A 20,198-nucleotide genomic window follows, 5' to 3' on the forward strand; every position below is an offset into this window, starting at 1 on the left:
AATGATAGAGATGAGGCAGGCAGGTGAGTAACATGACAGTGTGGTGAGGTATATTGTGCTGTTTTATTACTGCTTATGCTTCACCTCTGTCCAGAAATCATACAAATGAATATGTGTACTGTACACTCTTTTACAGAAAAACATATATTATATTTCATAATATTTTCATCATTTCGTATCATAGTTTATTATATACGTTTACTCCAGTTTATCATTAATGTTAATAATCCTCATTGTGTGAATACCTTCCGTGATGGGTGCTTTTTTTTGGCCTGGGGATCCCGGAGACACCCCCCCCTCAAACGCCTGTGCATGCCCCTGTATCAAAGCAAGCGTAAGATAAAAGAAGATCGTTAATGTGTCGTATGAGTCGTGGCAATGACGATGTGAGTGAAACGTATCTTTCACGCCTTGAAATGACTTAGTGACGCCACCTTTATCAATATGACAAGTTAGCTAATAAGCTGTGCTCGGAGGCTCCATTCCAAGTACTGCTCGTTGGCTCACCACCGGACTGTGGACGCAACAGGTAATAAGAACTCTTATCAACTTTTACTGTTGGTGATCATTGCTATTAACTTATAAACTTTTACTGTTGGTGGTAAACGTGTGTGTGTGTGATCAAGATTGATGGTCATCTTGACGGTTTGCTGCTGGTCTTGTCCCAATATTTGCCAAATTTAGGGATTATTTTCATCATGTGCTTTGTTGGTTTGCTGTGTGTCAACACGATCCGTACCGGAAACACGATGGGTTTAAGTGTTGAGTTTGATGTGGATATTGGAAGTATCGATGGATGTTGTTGGGTCGAATTTGGCGAATTTGTTGAAAATAAGCGTCACGTGACTGTACGTGTAGTCATCAAAGACGATGCCAACGATACCAAGGTTAGCAACCTAACCTGTTCTCCTGTAAATTAAGTATGAAATAAAACAAGAACATCTGTTGGAGTTCAGTTGATGAAGCGTCCTCGACGATCTCGGCCTTTTCAAGTGCAGGCTTGCGTAAAGACAACTTGGCAGACGAGATACGTGACTGGATGTGACGTGTACGCGCTCGTGCATGCCGGCAATGTTTTTTAAATAATGATTGACTAAGAAGCCGCGATATATGGCATATTAAGTATGTTTATTGCTAATTTCTGTTAATAAATAGAAAAGTAATAGATATCAAAGCACGCAACGTCACAGAAGCGCTGGGGTAAAAATTGGCGGGTGGAGGAAGTGACGTACCCACTGGGTCGCCACAGGGCTCCTCTCTCCTCTATTTGTCTTGTATACCAATGAGTGCCAAACTCCATGCCCTGGCGGCATATCCTCAAATTTGCAGATGACTGATTGTGTCTCTCTGGATGATGACTCTGATGATGGCCCTGTATTGTCTGAAATTATGGTCTGGTGTAGCACGTCCTTCTTAAAGGTGAACGTGTTAAAAACCAAGGAGATGTAGATTTTTGAGGTCCACCGGGACCTGAATAAGTGAAAGAATGGAATGGAAAGGACATGTTTATTATTCCTATGACATGTTGCCATAAAGGAGCTATCGTTGCAGGCTGCACTTCTAGAAGACGCTGCACCAGTGATTGTAATCATCCAAGACCTGATAGTCAACTGGTAAGTAAGAACTATTTTTGCTTCTAAAGCAGGGGTGGCCAAACCTTTTTCAGCGAGGGCCACAAACTGAAAGTGCAAGGATGCCTCTTTGATATTTAGTGCTATGCTAAGACGTTGTGGATTTGGCAAGGAAAAAAGCTGTCATATCGGTGAAAAAGTCAGGAGCTTTGCTTCCAAATATTTCCACTTAAAGAACTGAACATTTTCCTGGCAATATTATGACTGCCCCCTCCCAACCCAACTTTGTTTATCACACTTTTTTTTCATTTTAATATTTCAACTCTATATGCTCATAAATGACATTATTTTTACTGAAAATATTACAAGTTTTTTCTGGGAACTTTTTGTCAATATTTTGACATTATTCTTGTAAAATTACAGCTACTTTTCACATTTCTGCTGCTGTTTTTTTCCTGGTAATTATGACTTTATTCCCAATACTTTATTCTCGTAACGTAGCTTTTTCCCCAACATCATTTTCCAAACATTAAACTTGATTTGTTTTTTTATACTTGTATGTTGTATACAATGTACAACATATTTGAATATTGCAACTTCATGCTCATGAAGTAATTATTCCTCATCATGTTCTGTTCTACAAAATTTCCAACTTTTTCTGGTTAGATTATCACTTTTTTTCTCATTCTTGGAAGATTGCTGCTGATGCGTCAGTGTCCCTCCCACAGGCCGCACGTTGGACACCCGTGTCCTTCAGCACTTTGGGAATGGGGCGTGTGTGCTGGATAAGTGCATGTTTTGATTTCAAAGTGATGAAAAACAAGCTAGAACAAAGACAACTTGAGAGGGGGGCTGCTGGGGGTCATCTGGATGATGTAGTGCAACCAAGTCACTACCAGTGTTTTTAGCTGGAAGTCTTTTGGAGGACATGCTGGTCATTTCTATATGGGATAGTTTTAGTCCAATTTTAGCGCTTGACCAAACAAAAGCCCTGGCATGTTAAGAAAATAAAATGGCCTTAACTATCAACAAGAAAAACAAAAACAGGATTTGAACCACAACTGGGACCCACCCTGGGCTTCAGGCAGGGGTGTCCAAAGCGCGGCCCGGGGGCCATGTTAACAAGCTAAGCTGACAGGTTCCTGTACATAGAAAATAAAAGCTAGCGGAGTTGAGTTGATCAAGTGTCCTCTTCCATCTTCTCCAGTACAGACAGACTCCATCACACATCAACTTGAACATGCAGCGCAAGCTCAACATGGCGGGCAAGAAGCTGGACATGCCGGGCAAGAAGCCTCCAAAGGCCTTCATCCTCCCGGTGGCCACCATCCGCTTGACCTTCGTCATTGGACTCCTCTTCATCGCCATGGCATTGGCTGAAACGGTGAAGGGCCAGGTAAAACACAAATGGATACGTTATTTCCATGCGTGCACAGGAAGGACTGGAGGATAGTGACCCACAACATGTCTTCTACAGAACCTGACTGCTAAGCTGGATGGACTCACAGAAGACGTGGCCAATTTGAACAAGAGTCTTAATGTAAAAACAAACGCGTGATGTTTTATTTATATATTTCAGCGGAAGGTCCAGCAAAAACTGAAACACAAAAACCAAAGCAATTTTTTGTATTATCTTTATTGAAGACTCGTTGGTGAACATGAGTGGTTGGCACGCACAGTAGCTGTTATCTTCCCCCTAACTAGGAACCTTTACGTTAGTTTTTATTGGACCAGACGCTACAATGCTACCACTTCTTTCCTCTTGACTACTTGCGTATTTCATTAAAAAACAGCACAGATTCAGCTGTCAGAAATACGCAGTGCATTTGAACGCAGTAGAAGTAGTAGACTATACTGTATATTGACCCACAACATGTCCTCCTGCAGGGGTTCACTGAAGCCTTCATTGGGTATGGTTCGGAAGTATTAAGTATCCTGAAGGTAACCACACACATGCATACTTTATTTGCATACACAGACAGGAAGTACCACAGTATTAACCACAACATACTCCACAATGTACTCCTGCAGGATCTGAAAGGCCGCATGGACAACCTGAAAAATGTAACAGCTAACATCACTCAGGTAAAAACATTGGCATCCAAGGACAAGAAGTACCGCAGTATTACCCACAAAATGTACTCCTACAGGATCTGCGAGAACATGTGGAAAACATGGACAAGGTATAAAACACACATGGATATATTTACATACATGAAGTACAGTGGTGCCTTGGTTAGCATCATGAATCCGTTCCCAGAAGGTCCGACTCAAACCAAGAGACTCCTAACCAAAGCAGAGACTCCTAACCAAAGCAAATGTTCCCGTAGAAAATAATGTAAATTCTCAAGTAGGTGCCTTGCAAATAATGAAATGAATGAAGCTACGGGGAATGCCTGCCGTTGCGTGGCGCCACGCGGTAGGCCTATTTTTTGGCAGTCGCATGTTAGGCATGTGTAATCTACGCCCCCCCCACCCCCACTCCCAAAAACGTTAGGATTGAAAACTGAGAAATGATAGAAATTTGACACTTATTTTATCATATCCATGGTGCAAGTGGACAATTAATAAGCCCTCTTTTCTTTGTTCTATAAATTGAAAAAATACACACAAGCATTTGCTTGGAAGATATATTTGGATGGATGATATTTCCCCATTCAGAAAAACTGAACAAACTCTAGACATCTAGATCAGGGATGTCAAAATCGTTTTTCAGTGAGGGCCACGTCGCAGTTATGGCTGCCTTCATAGGGCCATGAGAAGTGAAGTGAAAATGTCAAGGTGACAACCACATCTGGCCCCCGGGTCTTGAGTTTGACACATATGCTGGAGATGAATCCATCACTCCACTTCCGATTGTTTACATTGAAATATAGCTGCATTTTGTGTTTTATATTTATGTATGTTACACGTAACCGAATATGACGTTTACGTGGATGTCATTAGATGACAGAAACATCGAAATAACCTCAACACATTACATATATGAAGTATGGTTATTGACCATTTATGTTCATACATAAAAAAAAAATACCACAAATGCATGAGCGTGCAAATCACACTGTAGCGTTAACCGAGGTACCACTAATAGTATTACCTACAATGTGTCCGCCTCTATGTCAAGGAGGTGGCTCAGGAATTTGAAAAGTGTTTGCATACATGGTCGGGAAGTACTACTATAGTATTACAACATGTATTTACAGAAGCTGACAGGACAGGTGAAGGAGCTGACGCAGGATGTTGAGGTGAGAACATATGAAACATATTACAATGACATTTGTATAACACATATTTTATAAATGTATGCATCAGTGACGTGCAGTCAGGGCAGGCGATGAAAAATAAGTCCCCAACTAACGAACACAATTGGTTCCAGACGACCGTTCTTATGTCGAATTGTTCTTAAGTAGGGGAAAAGGTAATATTACCAATGATATAGGTACTACATGTACGTGTATACATATACAGTATATGCGTATGTATGTAAATATGAGTTTGGATGCAGTAGTAATATTAAACCAGGATAATTAATGAAAAAAAAAGTGATATAAGACGTAATGATAAATGTTATTTACCCTTGAAGAGGAGTGGTCCAGCATACGTCGCATACGCTTTGCATGTCTTTTATGTATAATGCTAATCCCACAAAAGCCATGGAAACGTCATTAGAAGAGCTAGTGAGTTTGTGAACCGGGTGAGGATCTACTTAAGGGTTATCTCTGATGGCAGACACGTCAAATCTAGCCTAATTTTGTAAGAATCAAGCAGTGTTTGTGATTGCAGACGCTTTATTTGTGCTGCAGTACGCTTGTGTATCGCATTCATTGCCTTCCCCGAAGCTTGTATTCATGTCAAATCGCTCCCGAGAATATCTTGGGAATTCTGGAACCGTTTGCCGCACCTTTGAATCTAGAGCCCTCGAGGGGACACGGAGAAAAAAAATAATGGGTAAAAAAAAAAACGGAACTTTTGTCATCAACAGAGCTCCCATGTACGTCCTCCCCAGTCCACAGCAATGGAAAAAAAACGTTGCCATTTTAAATTAGGTTGCAGGAAAAGTGTTAATGAAGCGAAAATATAAATAAAGTTAAATTGACAAAGTTGAAGTAGTTTGAAAATGTAAAAAAGCACAATTGAGCATGTCCGAATAGGAGAAGGTGATGTCATATTAGCCCAAGATGAGTAATAGTTTGTTTTACATTCACAGGATGTCCTGATGAAAGCAGGTTAGCGTGTCAGTTTATGTTTACAATGAATGTTCCCTTTGTTTTGCGCTTTTTCTTAATAAATCTTTTCTCACAGGCATTAAATGCCCTCCGCAGTGGCATTCTTACGAGACAAGATGTTACCTGCTTGTTGTCGAGATGAAGACCTGGTATGAAGCTCGGGTATGCCAGCCCTTCTTAATCCTTCAAATGTCCTTTGCAATATTCTTACTCATTTCTCCCTAACCATAAAAATGTCAACTCCTTAAAACCTGCTAAAATATTTTGTGCAAACCGTATGCACACGCACACACGCCTCATTTCAATATGCAACGTACCCTTGAAGACATGAACGATGCAAGACACCCACTTCACCCGTTATCTTCCAATACATGCTCAAAGGGAATGAAAAAGCTGATATGTTAGCAAAAGAGGCACTTAATATGGCTGTAACAGAAATGAAGATACCCTATACAGACTTAAGACCAAAGATTAATGAATACATAAAAATAAAGTGGCAAACGTCATGGGATTTAAATCCCGGTAACAAACTCTACCAACATCAGCCTATAATCGAACCACATACTACAATCCCGTTAGCTAAGCGGCGGGAAGACGCTGTGCTAACTCGTATTAGAATTGGTCATTCTCGCTTACACACTCCTATTTCCTTGCAGCAGAAAACCCTCGCCGTTGTATATCATGTAATAGTACACTCTAAGTTAAACATATTCTTCTTGAATGCAGTGAGTTTGCTCACATCCGTGTCAATTTTTATAATGTACCTGATCTGAAAACCTTGTTCAGCGAAGTTCCGCGATCATGCATCATAGTTTCTTAAAGAAATAAATCTTTTTATTAGGTTTTAGATAATGGAAACAGGCCCTTTGGCAGGCCATTTTATTCAGTATCTAGTCTTACAGAGGAGACTTTAAGCCGCCATCCCGTATAAAGAAAAGCCACACCATTTGAACATTAAAGAACCTGCTTCTCTGTTCGAAAAGAGTAGGGAATTTTTCCCGGTAAAGTAGACCAGTTTCTATCTTACAAGCTCTACTCCCTAATTAAATTGATAGATTACACTCCTGAGAAACAGGTTTTGTCATTAATAACTTCACATATTAAGGTCACTTACATGACACTTACATGTGTTGATCGTGTCGTTAAACTTTAATCAATCAATCAATCCAATACATGCTCACCAATACGCCTGACTTACATTTGATGAAATGTAGAATTGGTACAGCTTGTGCTTAGACGTGAACGCAGCGCCACAGCTAACTCCAGTGGAAAACATCCACACGTCACCCCCCCAGCCAGCTTGGATCGCAGGGCCTAAGGTGTTCGTAAGGCACTTCCTGTACGCTTCCAATAATGCCAGTTCCATAGTAACCATGCCATACTTGACAATCTGATTGGCTTCTGGCTGCCCTGTTCTCACCACAAAGCTTTTCTCCAAACCGCAAATCTCACCTTTTCATCTGGCCAGATCTCGTGACCCCCCTACTAATGAGTGAAATGTACACACGTGCATGCAGAGCTAGATAAAGCTGCTGGATTCAACCTCAAATGCAGCTACCGCCATCTTGTGCATTTCAGAAAACGCCATCAGGAGGTTGCATACAGCCACAGTAGTTCATGCCAATCTTATGCGTTTTCAGGATTACTGCGTCGCCAATGGCGGACAATTGGCCTCAGTTCACACCAAAGCCACGTATGACTTCCTCAAGGGATTGACTTGTGGATGGAATACTTGGGTTGGGGGCTCCAAAGAGGTGGGTGGTTGAATAATCACAGGTCAAGACATGCTGTTTTTCATAGACATGTGTGTTGTGTATACCAACAAGCAGTAATCATCTATGAAGATGTTGATGTTGTAAAAGTAGTTCACGAGAAAAAGGTCAGCACTGCTCAACAGGATACCAATTTCATAGCTTCAACTCAACTTTCATTTTTCAGTCTACTGTGTGGAAATGGATTGATGGTTCCACATTTAGTGTGAAGGAAAATGGAAAGGGGCACTGCATGGATGCTAGTTGGGCACCAGGCGAGCCCAATTACGGGGATCCTATGTATATTTTTTGTACAGAGATACGGCCTTCCGGTAAGATTGCAGAAATGCAGCCATGATTGATAAACATTTCAACAACCCTTCATCTTGTAACTTTTTGATTTCTACACAGTGGAAGGACTCAATGATTGCAACTGCGATGGAAAGCATCCATTTTTGTGTCAGAAGTGATGGGGACGGTCTCGGCTGTGTGATCTGGCTGCTCCTTCAAAGACGTCAGTGCTGAAAGATCACCACTTGGCCTTCAATTCAGTTGCTTTAACGAAGCCTAATCACAATCGGCGTGCACATGATCCCAAACAACCTGCAAGACACCAATTTGCAAACTAAAGCTCGTCCTATTTGCAGTTCAGGAGCCAACACAAGCCATCACACAGAAAATGAATCCATTCACATTTTTAGTCAGAACATTTTGGAGCAGCGTCTGTGGTATTGAAATTGACTCACAAAGCAAATAACAAGCTGCTACCCGACAAGACGGGACAAATAGAAACACACCTAAAACACAACATCAGTCATAAAGTTCAAGAAAAAAGTTAGGAGACAAAGCGGACACAATTTGAGGGCAAAATGTCCAAGAAGAAATAGTTTGAAAATGATGTTATACATTTTTTCATTTTAGTAGCATCGAAATTTGACTTCTTTGTAATTTGGGGGAAAATAGGTTTCGAATCTGGGAGTAAAATATTACAAGAAATTTGACAAATGATTTAATCAGAAAGTTGAAACATTTAGAACTATAAAAAGTAAGAGTGAAGTTGATATGAATGATAGGTTTTTTCACCTCTTTAAGCTGAGATGCACTTTCTTGGTGAAATATACAAGTGGGCATCTCTGTGGAGGTTGCATGTTCTCCCCGCACGTGCGCGGCTGTTCTCCGGGTACTCCGGCTTCCTCCCACATTCCAAAAACATGCATGTTAGGTTGATTGGAGACACTAAATTGTCCACAGGTATGAATGTGAGTCTGAATGCTTGTTTATACTGTAAGCCTCTCGCCCAGAGTCAGCTGGGATAGGCTCCAGCACACTCCGGAGGATAAGCGCACGGAATGATGGATGTGTAAGTTGTATGTAGTTAAGGGAAACATTGAACATGTTCTATGCGCCAACACCACAAACCTTCAGCATATCTGGGATCCAAAACAACGTACTGATAGGATAGATCCATTTCAAGAAACGGCACTAATGTGATTTTCCCAAAGAAAATGCTGAAAATGCTGTGGTGGTTTCATGATATTTGATGATCAACAGCATTTATCCATCACGGAATGACTTGTAATGTCATCCTTTGAAGCTTAGACCCATCTATGGATATGGAATGGATACTTTTTGGCTAGAATGTGACGTGTGTCGTAATTGCATGATGTCGGCTGGTCTGATCCAGTTGCACACGAGGATGTTTTTGTGAACAGTTGGTGTACGGGCTGATGCCAATCATTTGTTTTCACTTCTAACCCCTAAAAGGGACTGTTTGCAACAGTTGGGCGGCTGCCTAGAGAGCGTGCTGGAACTTTAGAAAGTGTTGCACTATAGTGCATTATAGTGGGCATTTAACACACGCGCACTAGCTGAAGTTAGCTGCAAATGTTAGCTATCATTGAATGTATCACCTATCGCATCCATAATTGTCAATTTTGATGCTAATTGGGACAAGTGTAGATGTTTATGCTGCCTTTGAAAGCACTATGCTAACCTTCTAGCCGCCGGTAGATGTTCCTAGATGTCTTGGTTAACCTTGAGAGTTGCAAACGATCCCTTAATTGTTTATGATACTGTTTGACTTGTTTAAGTAGGGGTGTCACCATGCACGATATTGGCTTCACCAGGACCTGACCATATTTGAACATGACCTAGAAGCTACAAAGAAAAGTTCCAGGACTTGAGTGATTCTGGAAATGCCTGCAAGGTTTCTAGTGTGTGTAAAGCACTTCATGTGTGCTTCCAATCCTGCCTGGCCCACTGACGCTTCCATATTGTGCGTATTATCATTGACGGTAGCAATGCCATAGTTGAGTCTGATGGGGTCCTGGCTGCCCTGTTCCTGCCAGACATGTGGTGACACCCCTATTATGATTGTCATGATACAGCATTTCACGTTATTCCAATATGTGCTACTGGATGTTGGAATTGCCTTTGGAATCAATAAAGTACTTTAGTTGGCACCAGTGGTGTCTTGATGCTAAGTCCTGAACATCCTTGGGGGGTATAAAATATGGGCACAAAAGCCAAGAAGTGTGATGAATGAAATGTATTTTCACAACATGATATGCTTTGTTGTAAAAAGATCACCTGGTAAAGCATGATGGTGAGAAAGGTGAGGGAGCAGCTGATTTCAAGGGCATCAACACGACGCCACGCATGGAGAGTTCCACACGGAAATGCCGAATATTAAAAACATTTTTAATATTCCGGAAGTTTGAATATGTGAATATACACATACTTCGTAAAGTGCAGGTGTTTTGTGATAAATACATAAAACTGTTTAAAAAAGGCACTGTTCTGAGGTCTCACGCTCTTTGTCCAACTGCAAGGAATGAAAGGCTCCAAAAGGGATGAATTCTGTGTAAGGCGGCCATCACGAGTGACAAACCTCAAGGCACATTGTTTAAGGATTGGAGACATTGAGGAGCAGCCATATCAAGCACATTTCCGTAATCAGAGGGAGAAATGTAGCTGAAACAAGCAGTTTGCTGGCTCTGAGCGAAAAAGTTATATTTCTTTAATAAAACCCGAGTTTCACCCTGAGTTTGGACACTAACTTTGCTATGTGTGCTTTAAAGGAAAGCTCGTGATCAAGAAGGAACCCCAGGTATTTCTAATTCGAGACCAGCTCGATGGTGTAACACTGTAGAGTTACAACTGTTGGTATGTTTACTGGTAACACACTAGAATTTGAAATTGAAATTGGATTTCTGTATTTAAAACTAATTTCTGGGTCCTCAGAGGAGACTGAACAACATTAAAAGCAGCTAGTAAAAAGTCAAAAGCCTGAGTTAGTGAGGGTGAACAACAATAAATAATGGCATCATCGGCATAAAAATGATAAAATGCGTTTGACACATTAGTACACAAACTGTTGATATATAATGAAAATAAAATGGGTACCAGAACTGATCCTTGGGGCACCCCTTTAAACAAATGCAGAGAAGTGGATCGAGCCACCTGCACACGAGTTCTGTTGGTTAAGTAATCAGAGTAATCAGAAAACCAGTCAGTGGCCAATTTCAAAATACCACTGCTGTGTAAAATTTCAACCAAGAGTCTGTATTTACTGTGTCAAAGGCTTTGGATAAATCAATAAAAAGAGCTACACAATGTTTCTTATTGTCCAGAGCCTCAATAAAATCATTTAAGACTTTAAGACCAGCAGTAACAGTGCTGTGCTGTTTTCTAAAACCTGATTGAAACAATGAAAATATTATTTGACACTAAAAAGTCTGTTAATTGATCACGGACAATCCTTTTAAATACTTCGGCTAATATACATAATTTAGAAATTGGTCTGTAATTATTTACATTAGAAGGATCGCCGCCTTTTAACAGGGGAAGAACGAATGCAGACTTCCAAACTTTGGGTATTTTCTTGCTGATAAAACTAAAATTAAAAATATGCGCTTCAGGCTCAGCAATAAAATGAGCAGCCAAATTTAAAAAGAAAGCATCAACATTATCAGGTCCAGCAGCTTTTTTTGTGTCCAGTCTCCTCAGAGCACTTCGAACCTCAGAGGCAGTCACAGCAGTAAACTCAAAAAGGCAGGTCGTACCACCACTTGCTGATGTTGGGACCAGGGGTGAGTTTACACAGGCTGGATCAGCTTTTGACAGTTCAGGATGTAAAGACTCAAACAAGGAGCCAGCAGAAATAAAATGATCGTTAAAACGATTTAAAATGCCTGTCTTATCGGACACGGGTCCTGAATCAGAAATCAAAGAAGTTGGCAGGTCACTAGTCATTTCATGATTCATTGATTTTCTGACCTCCCAAATTTTTTTGGATCATACAATTTTTTGTTGATTCAGTCATATGTATATCGGGGTACAGTTTAAAACTCTGCCCTCTGGGTGCCAACTTCTTACTGGTCCCCCCCAAGGGAAGGTTGCGGGATAATAGCCATACCTCTTGGCCCGACTGGTAGACGAGAGCGGGGATCCAGTTGCGGTCAACCAACTGACGATTACGTGCTGCGGTCCGGGTTAAAGCAGCTATGGTTTCCCTCCATATTCTGTGAGCTCAGGTGTGAATGAACGGCAAGGACGGTGATCTCCGCTTCCTGGGATGAAAAGAGACGTGGTTGGTAACCATATGCGGCTATAAACAGAGACATACCTGTAGCTGAACTGGTGAATTGTGGGCATACTCCACCCAAGGGAGGTAGGAGGCCGATGAGGAGGGGTGTCGGTGGCAGACACAACGGAGGGTGGTCTCCAAGTCCTGGTTAGTCCGCTCTGTCTGGCCATTGGTTTGCGGATGATAACCGGAGGAAAGGCTGACGGAGGCACCTAGGGCTTTGCAGAAGGCCTTCCACACACGTGATGCAAACTGTGGTCCTCTGTCCGAAACCAGGTCTGTGGGGATGGCATGAAGCCGAAACACCTGTCTGACGAGTAGCCGGGCTGTCTCCAAAGAGGAGGGAAGCTTGCGTAGTGCAATAAATGACCATCTTAGAAAATCGGTCCACAACGTTGAGGATGACCGTCTTTCCTTGCATAGGTGGGAGACCGTTAACAAAGTCCAGCTCGATGTGAGGCCAGGGACGGGAGGGTGTGGGAAAGGTTTGGAGCAGCCCGGCTGGTGTGCGATGTGAAGGCTTGCTTCTGGCAAGAGCTGACAGAGCAGGCGTTGACAAACTCCTTAGTGTCCGCCGACAAGGTTGGCCACCACGAATTGTGTTTGATGCACTTCCGGGTGGCAGGAGACTTTGGACGTGTGGGCCCCACTGCAACACCTCTGACCTGAATGGATCGACTCTTAATCTGCCCTTCTCCACTATATAGCCTAGAAAGGAAACCTTAGCTGCGTGGAATTTGCATTTTTCTGCTTTCACAAAAAGACGGTTCTCCAGAAGCCTTTGTAGTATAAGCCGCACGTGATTGACATGTTCCTGTGGAGAATTAGAAAAAATAAGGATGTCATCAAATATATGAAGCAAAATTGATGAATGAAGTCCCTTAATGTGTCATTAATCAAATTTTTAAACACCACTGGAGCGTTGGTAAGTCCAAACGACATGACCAGGTATTCGAAGTGACCTACAGGGGTATTGAACGCGGTCTTCCACTCATCTCCCTCCCTGCCCCGAACCAGGTGATAAGCGTTACGCAGGTCCAACTTCGTGAATATCTTAGCAGTGTGAAGTGAAGAAAAAGCAGAATCCATAAGAGGTAGAGAATAGCCATTCTTAACCGTGATTTCATGAAGACCACGGTAGTTGATACAAGGTCTGAGAGATTTATCTTTTTTCTCCACAAAGAAAAATCCCGCCCCTAGTGGAGAAGAGAAAGGGCGGATAAGTCCTGCCGCTAGCGAGGACATGATGTAGTCTCTAAGGGCTGCTTGTTCCGGCTCTGAGACGTTACATAACCTGGCACTAGATCATGTCACTTTCTGTTGTATGGAAAGGACGATCATGGAAAAGCTCAGTCTACTACTACGGGAGTTTTAAACCTTTTGTGACTTTTGGTGACCACAGTTTGTGATCACAACTTGTGATTACGACTCTGCAAGTGAGTGCTGAGACTTCTGCCTCAATTCCGACCAGCGAGTGGACTAAACTCACCAAAAGAAACGTTAGTTGGAGCCGACAGCCGTTAAAGGCAAGCTATCACGCTAGCCGCGTCTTGACAGCTGCACACAAAGCTGGATTTTTAAAACATCTTAGAGTCATCCTGTGGAGATTTCTCCTGCTAACGAGGACTGGTGCGATACAAACTCACTGTTATAACGAATATTAATCACCGAAAGAATTACATCACAAGTTAACGGCTAACTGACGGCGTTGCTAAGCAACAGTAAAAATGCCGAAGACTAAAGGGAGAAGAAGCGGATCAAGCGGCGGCTCCAGCAGTTCAGGTCAAAGCAGTTCCAGATTCAGTTCCGGATTCAGTTCCAGAACTGACCCCTGAGTCACGGATATCCGGTGGTGGTAGTCGTTTACCCAACCCTCCGCCGAGACCTGACAACGATGATACACTTAATCAGACGAGACAACTGAGTAAAAATATGGATGCACTAACAGGGAAAGCTATGCAGAAGCTAAATGACCACGAGAGAAAGCTAGAAAAAACCTTAGCGCAAAAGAATGAGGCTATCACAGCGCAAATTTTGAGGGAATTTGGAAAGCAGCTGCAGCAAATTATGGAGACTACCACCTCTATGCAAAAAGAAATGGGGTTCTTAATGAAGGAACTTGAATGTCTGAGAGTGGAGAATAAAGAATTACATGTAAGTAATGCTGCATTGCAAAAAGAAATGGGGTTCCTGAGGAAGGAAGTTCAAGGTCAGAGTGGAGAATAAAGAATTACAGGAAAGTAATGCTGCATTGAGAGCCACTCTCAAAAAAAGAGTGTGAAGAAAAAGATCAAATCATTGAGTAGTTGAAAATCACCATAGATGACATGGATCAGAACACGTGAATGAATGAATGACGTGGTCGTGACGGGGCTTCGAATCATGGATGTCGCCTCAACGGAGCAACAAGTAGTTAATTTTTTGCAATCTAAGGAGGTGGATGTAGACATCCAATCTATTGATACTTGCATCCCACTGTATGGTAGGAACCACACTACACCCGTCATCATCGTCAAATTCACTCATCGGAAATTCAAGTTTGCTCTGCTGAAACAAGGAAAGAAGCTGAAAGGAACAAACGTCTACATGAATGACCACCTGACAAAGCGCAATGCTGAAATTGCTAAGAAAGCACGTGATCTGAGGAAGCAAGGAAGGATCCAAGGAACATGGAGTGCAACCTGCAAAATCTTCATCAAAGCAAATGGAGGACCAGAGGCCAGAGTTCTTGTTGTCAAAGACATCAAAGACCTACAAAAATGCTGAGGTCTCCCAACATGGAAGAAAACAGCTTTAACATGCCACAAGAAGAGGATTGGATTAAGACAACGTTTACAGACATAGGTCAAAAAACTATTTTTATATGTGGAGACTTCAATATTGATCTTTTGAATCCACATCAGTACAAGGAAATAGATGACTTCACAGACACAATGTATAGTTTGATGTCGGGGTTCACTTCACGTCCCTGCCACCTGTTCTTCCCTGCCTTCTTCTGGTCGTATTCTTTCCTGTTTCGGGAGCCATTTCTCCAGCTGGAGGCGGGACTACTGGGCGCACCTGTCTCTGATGAGCCAGAACATCCTTTTTAAGCAGATGGACTACACCTGGGAGACGCTGGATTATTCCTAAATGGTTTATGCCACATACACGGACAGTTGTCTTATGGCTCTTTGGACTTCACTCCTTTGTTACAGTTTTGGTGGACCTCTTTTCCCAATCCTGGGGTCCAATTTACCCTTTGTCTCCCAGAAGGTGTGCCCAGTGCTCCCGGCCCTCCAGGCGAGAACTCCCTCGGCTCTCTTCCAAGTGTGTCCTTCATGGTGCCTTTTTGTTCAGCCTCCTGACTCCCGCACTATCGCCTTTTGTTCTGTTTGCACTTAATTAAAAGACTTGCTTACCTGTCCATCTGCCTCCTGCCTCTGCATCTGGGGTCCAACGCCCGCCGAACATAACAGTTTGAGTTGATATGCTAAAATCATTAGACCAAGCAGAATAACAGACCACTGTGCCACCCTTATCCATAATAGGGGATAGACTTGTAACAGAAAATGCAAAGAAAGCAGAATTGTTAGCCAGGAATTTGGCTAAGGTGCAGAGTATAGCTAATGTACCTGAGCAAAAAATAAGACGAAGGGGCACTACTATGGTGAGTAATGTACAGTCGTTGATATGCGAGATGATAATTAAGGTGACGGCAATTCAATCAATAACTGAGTTAAACTACGCCCGGTCTAAAACAAAAGAATCTACTCCAGAGAAATATCAGGTTGAGTACTTCGTACCAAAGGAAAATAAGCATTACTGAGGTGTTTAAATCATGCATGGGAAGGAGGAAAGCTGCCAGTGGCCAAGAAGGAATCAACTATAGTTCCTATTTGTAAACCTGGCAAGGACCCAAGTGATCTTGTTCGCTGCAGGCCTATCACATTAACCTCTCATGTGGATAAAACAATAAAGAAACTGATTAATGGGTGGTTAAAATACTTTCTAGAACCAAAGGAGATGTTAAAACCATATCAAAATGGATTCAGAAAGCGAAGGAGTACCATTGATCCAGTAATACATCTAAAGGATGAGATACGGAAAGCTCAAGTTAACTCTGAAAGTCTGTGTTTTCTCTGTGTTTTTTGATGTAGAAAAAGCCTACGATATGTGGAAGGAGAAGCTGTGGCTCAAACTTTGCAGGTTGGGGACTAGAGGCAGGATGGGTCAGTGGATCAGACTACTTCCTAACAGAGAGGAACATTTCAGTGAGATTTGGGAGGGAGAATAGTTCCTGTTTCTGAGTGGAAAATTGTACCACTCAGGGGAGCATCGTCAGTCCAGTCCTATTTTCAATCATGATCAATTAAGTTTTTATTCAGGTTGATAACTCATTTTGAGTCTCCTCGTTTGCAGATGATGGGACCTGGCGCCGTCCCCGGCGTCCCCCTCTCTGCCAGGGAGTAAGTGTGAGATACACTTCCCCTGTTATACAGAATTGATATGACTTGGATGCTTTGTTATTACACAAATTTGGAGCGGCCGGACCGAAACAGGAGGGGACAGAGGCAAGGACAACAGCAGCAACAACAACAACAGAACAACAGAAACAAACAGGGATCAGCAAATCTGTGACGACTACAAAGACCCTGACGCAAAGGACTAAATAATATCAACAATCACAATGACAATACTGCATTGAAACAGTCACACATAATAGTAGTAATGAAATGATGAACTATGATAGTGATCACAATGACAATACTGCATTGAAACAGTCACACATACTTGTAATAGTAGTAATGAAATGATGAACTGTGATAGTGATCACAATGATAATACTGCATTGAAACAGTCACACATACTTGTAATAGTAGTAATGAAATGATGAACTATGATAGTGATCACAATGACAATACTGCATTGAAACAGTCACACATAATAGTAGTAATGAAATGATGAACTATGATAGTGATCACAATGACAATACTGCATTGAAACAGTCACACATAATAGTAGTCATGAAATGATGAACTATGATAGTGATCACAATGACAATACTGCATTGAAACAATCACAGATAATTGTAGTCATGAAATGATTAACTATGGTAGTGATCACAATGACAATACTGCATTGAAACAGTCACACATAATAGTAGTCATGAAATGATGAACTATGATAGTGATCACAATGACAATACTGCATTAAAACAGTCACACATAATAGTAGTAATGAAATGATTAACTATGATAGTGATCACAATGACAATAACTGTAATGCACATCATTGTAAAAACTATCATCATATTGCTGACATCACCGCTGTAATAAAACCAACAACATAATAACACCCTGGGTAACTCAGTGAGTAATGTGGGGAAGTACGTACGTACTGTGAGTGTGCATATGTACGTGTGTACAGGTATCTCTGTATGTGTGCAAGTCTTCATGTATATGAAGGTGCGCGAGTGGGTGAGCAAGTAATTGTCACTGAAAATGCATGAAAAGAGAGGGGCCCCCCTCCACCGCCTAGAAAGCCCCGCCCCAAATAGCCAGGCCGAGCCTCCATCGCCAGAAAGCTACGAGGCCCACAGGGGCAAGCAGCACAAAGATCAGCCCCCCAAGAGCCAGCCCACAGAGCCCTCCGCCTCGGGAAGACCAGCAGAGAGGTAATCCCAACCAGAAACAGGGCGCCGGCGGGCCGAAGGACAGCCAATCCCCGAGACCGGCGAGTGATCACACCCCACAAAGGCAGACGGACCCTGGGGGCCACACACCAGCAGGCCCAGAGATGCCCCAGCAACCGGAAAGAAGCTCACCCACGCCGGAAGCGCCAGCCCCCCCCCCCCAGTCACCTGTACCAGCGTCTCCAAGAGATCCCGTTGATGGTAAGTAGTTTTCAGTTCCTTTGTAAACTATCCAGACAGTGCACTGCGAGCGGGGCGTTTTCCCAACATATCGTAAATTGATCCCATTACAGCTGAAATATATCCTTGCTTGCAAACACGTGCATGAAGGAAACACTTGTGTGGCGTAATCTACGAGATACGCCCACGATTTTTGTGGTAAACATTGTTGAGGCGACAGCCTAGAATAAGAACTGTACATAGATATTTTACATTGGGAAATTGCATTGTTCACAATCGTGACTTTAAGTGTTGTTGTGTTGACTGAGTACGTGCTGAAAACATAACTGAGGACAGCTGAAGAACTGCACAAAATCATAAACACTTTCTCTGCTCTGCATCAAATTTAGACAGACATTCTAAGGTTTCTAAAAAAAAATAGTGTATACAACTAGAATCTTTTGGTAAAACTTTTTTTCCTTTTTCCTCATAGCTGAGGTGACGAGCCTATTCCTGCCATATCAGAGCACATCAAGGTCTCTGGCCCCACGTCAGAGGCCAATACCTAGGAACTTTGAGGCCAGAGGAACTGCTGTGCCATCATCCTCGCACACCTTCTGCTGTTTAAGCAAAAAATATACAAACATGGCCCCAAATCGTTGCCAGAAGCTGGAGCTGGCGAATGCAAGTTTGGTTGAGAGAAGAACTACTTTTCAAGGTACGTCTATGCTAAGGTCAGTGTTAATTAGGGTTGTCCCGATCCGATCTTCAGAATCGGGATCGGCTTCCAAACCGCTCTTTTCTGGAAGATCGGATAAAATAGACTTCCGCCATGAGATCGGGCCACACTCCAGCATGGTAGGTGGCGGTAATGCACCTCAAAGCTCGACTCCCGCCACCCGGAAGAAGAAAAGAACGCAACACCACTATGCAGACTTATCCGCGGTCTGGGGATATTATTCACTGGAACACAACGATAACAAAAGAGCAGCTTGCAAGATTTGTAAATTGGATGTTTCTTGAGGAGGGGACAGCAGGGCTCACTTTAATACTACCAATTTGATTAGTCACTTAAAAAGGGATCACCCGACTGAGTACGACATTTACGGGCCGCGGGCCGCGGGCCGCGGGCCGTATGTTTGACACCCCTGCATTAGACAGTTTCAATGTTTATGTAGTCAGAAAATCCCGGATAAAATCATTGTTGTGTTTGGGTGGTCTGTAAATGACCGTGCACAAGAGCGGCTCAGTTTGTCGCAGTTCGAAGCAGCTCACCTCAAATGAGGAGAAAGACACCATGCACAATGGCTTATGGTGTAAGGACGGTTTTTTTGTTGTTTTTTTTTGTTTTGTTTTTTTTTCCCCCCCTGTCCTGTCCAGCCTTTAAAGCAGATAGAATTGTAGATCTAAATGCCGTCAAGTGCTCAACAGATTTACTCTGCCAGGGAGAAGTGTGATATACACTTCCCCTGTCATACAAAATTTATTTGACTTTGATGCTTGTTATAAAGCTAATTTGGAGCGACCGGACCGGAGCAGGAGGGGACAGAGAAGAAGAGAAAAGGAAACGGGGGGGACGAGAGGGGGACAACCAAAAAAAAAAAAAGAGAGACAAGAGACAAGGACAACAGCAGCAACAACAACAATTGTGATAGAACAACAGAAACATGCAGGACAACATCAGCAAATAAATGTCCGTGACAACCACAAAGACGAACAAGGACATAAGGACAAAACAACATCAACAACCACAATGACAAAGCTGTCAATGACAATCACACATAATACCAGTCATGAAATGATGAACTATGACAGTGATCACAATGACAATATTGCATTGAAACAGTCACACATAATAGTAGTAATGAAATGATTAACTATGATAGTGATCACAATGGTAATACTGCATTGAAACAGTCACACATAATAGTAGTAATGAAATGATTATCCATGATAGTGAACAGAATGAAAATTACTGTAATGCACATCATTGTAAAAAAAAAACAAACAAAAAACAAACAAAAAAAAAACCTATAGTCATACTGCTGATATCACCGTCGCTGTAATAAAACCAACAACATAATAACACCCTGGATAACTCAGTGAGTAATGTGGGGAAGTACGTACAGTATGTACTGTGAGTGTGCATATGTACAGGTATCTCTGTATGTGGGGAAGACTTCATATATATATAAAGGTGCAAGAATGTGTGGGCGTGTAATTGTCACT

General features: G+C 42.3%; 1 protein-coding gene across 4 annotated transcripts; it reads left to right on the forward strand.

Annotated features, from left to right (window-relative positions):
- The first annotated feature begins 357 nt into the window (after window positions 1-357).
- LOC129188931 (lithostathine-1-like) lies at window positions 358-10,180 on the forward strand. 4 transcript variants are annotated; one of them, XM_054790075.1, is made up of 13 exons: window positions 358-529; window positions 1,552-1,613; window positions 2,779-2,967; window positions 3,049-3,111; window positions 3,459-3,512; window positions 3,603-3,656; window positions 3,722-3,754; window positions 4,775-4,816; window positions 5,779-5,797; window positions 5,874-5,959; window positions 7,438-7,551; window positions 7,736-7,880; window positions 7,960-10,180. In XM_054790075.1, the coding sequence occupies exons 3-13, from the start codon at window positions 2,812-2,814 to the stop codon at window positions 8,016-8,018; spliced, it is 825 nt and encodes a 274-aa protein (XP_054646050.1). In that variant the 5' UTR covers window positions 358-529; window positions 1,552-1,613; window positions 2,779-2,811; the 3' UTR covers window positions 8,019-10,180. The 4 variants fall into 4 exon arrangements, with proteins under 4 accessions (XP_054646050.1, XP_054646052.1, XP_054646053.1 ...); XM_054790077.1 differs by having other exon boundaries at window positions 2,779-2,955; XM_054790076.1 differs by lacking the exon at window positions 358-529 and adding an exon at window positions 1,219-1,419.
- The last annotated feature ends 10,018 nt before the right edge of the window (window positions 10,181-20,198 follow it).

This window comes from Dunckerocampus dactyliophorus, chromosome 10 (genome assembly GCF_027744805.1).
Source record: "Dunckerocampus dactyliophorus isolate RoL2022-P2 chromosome 10, RoL_Ddac_1.1, whole genome shotgun sequence".
Taxonomy (NCBI): Eukaryota; Metazoa; Chordata; class Actinopteri; order Syngnathiformes; family Syngnathidae; genus Dunckerocampus; species Dunckerocampus dactyliophorus.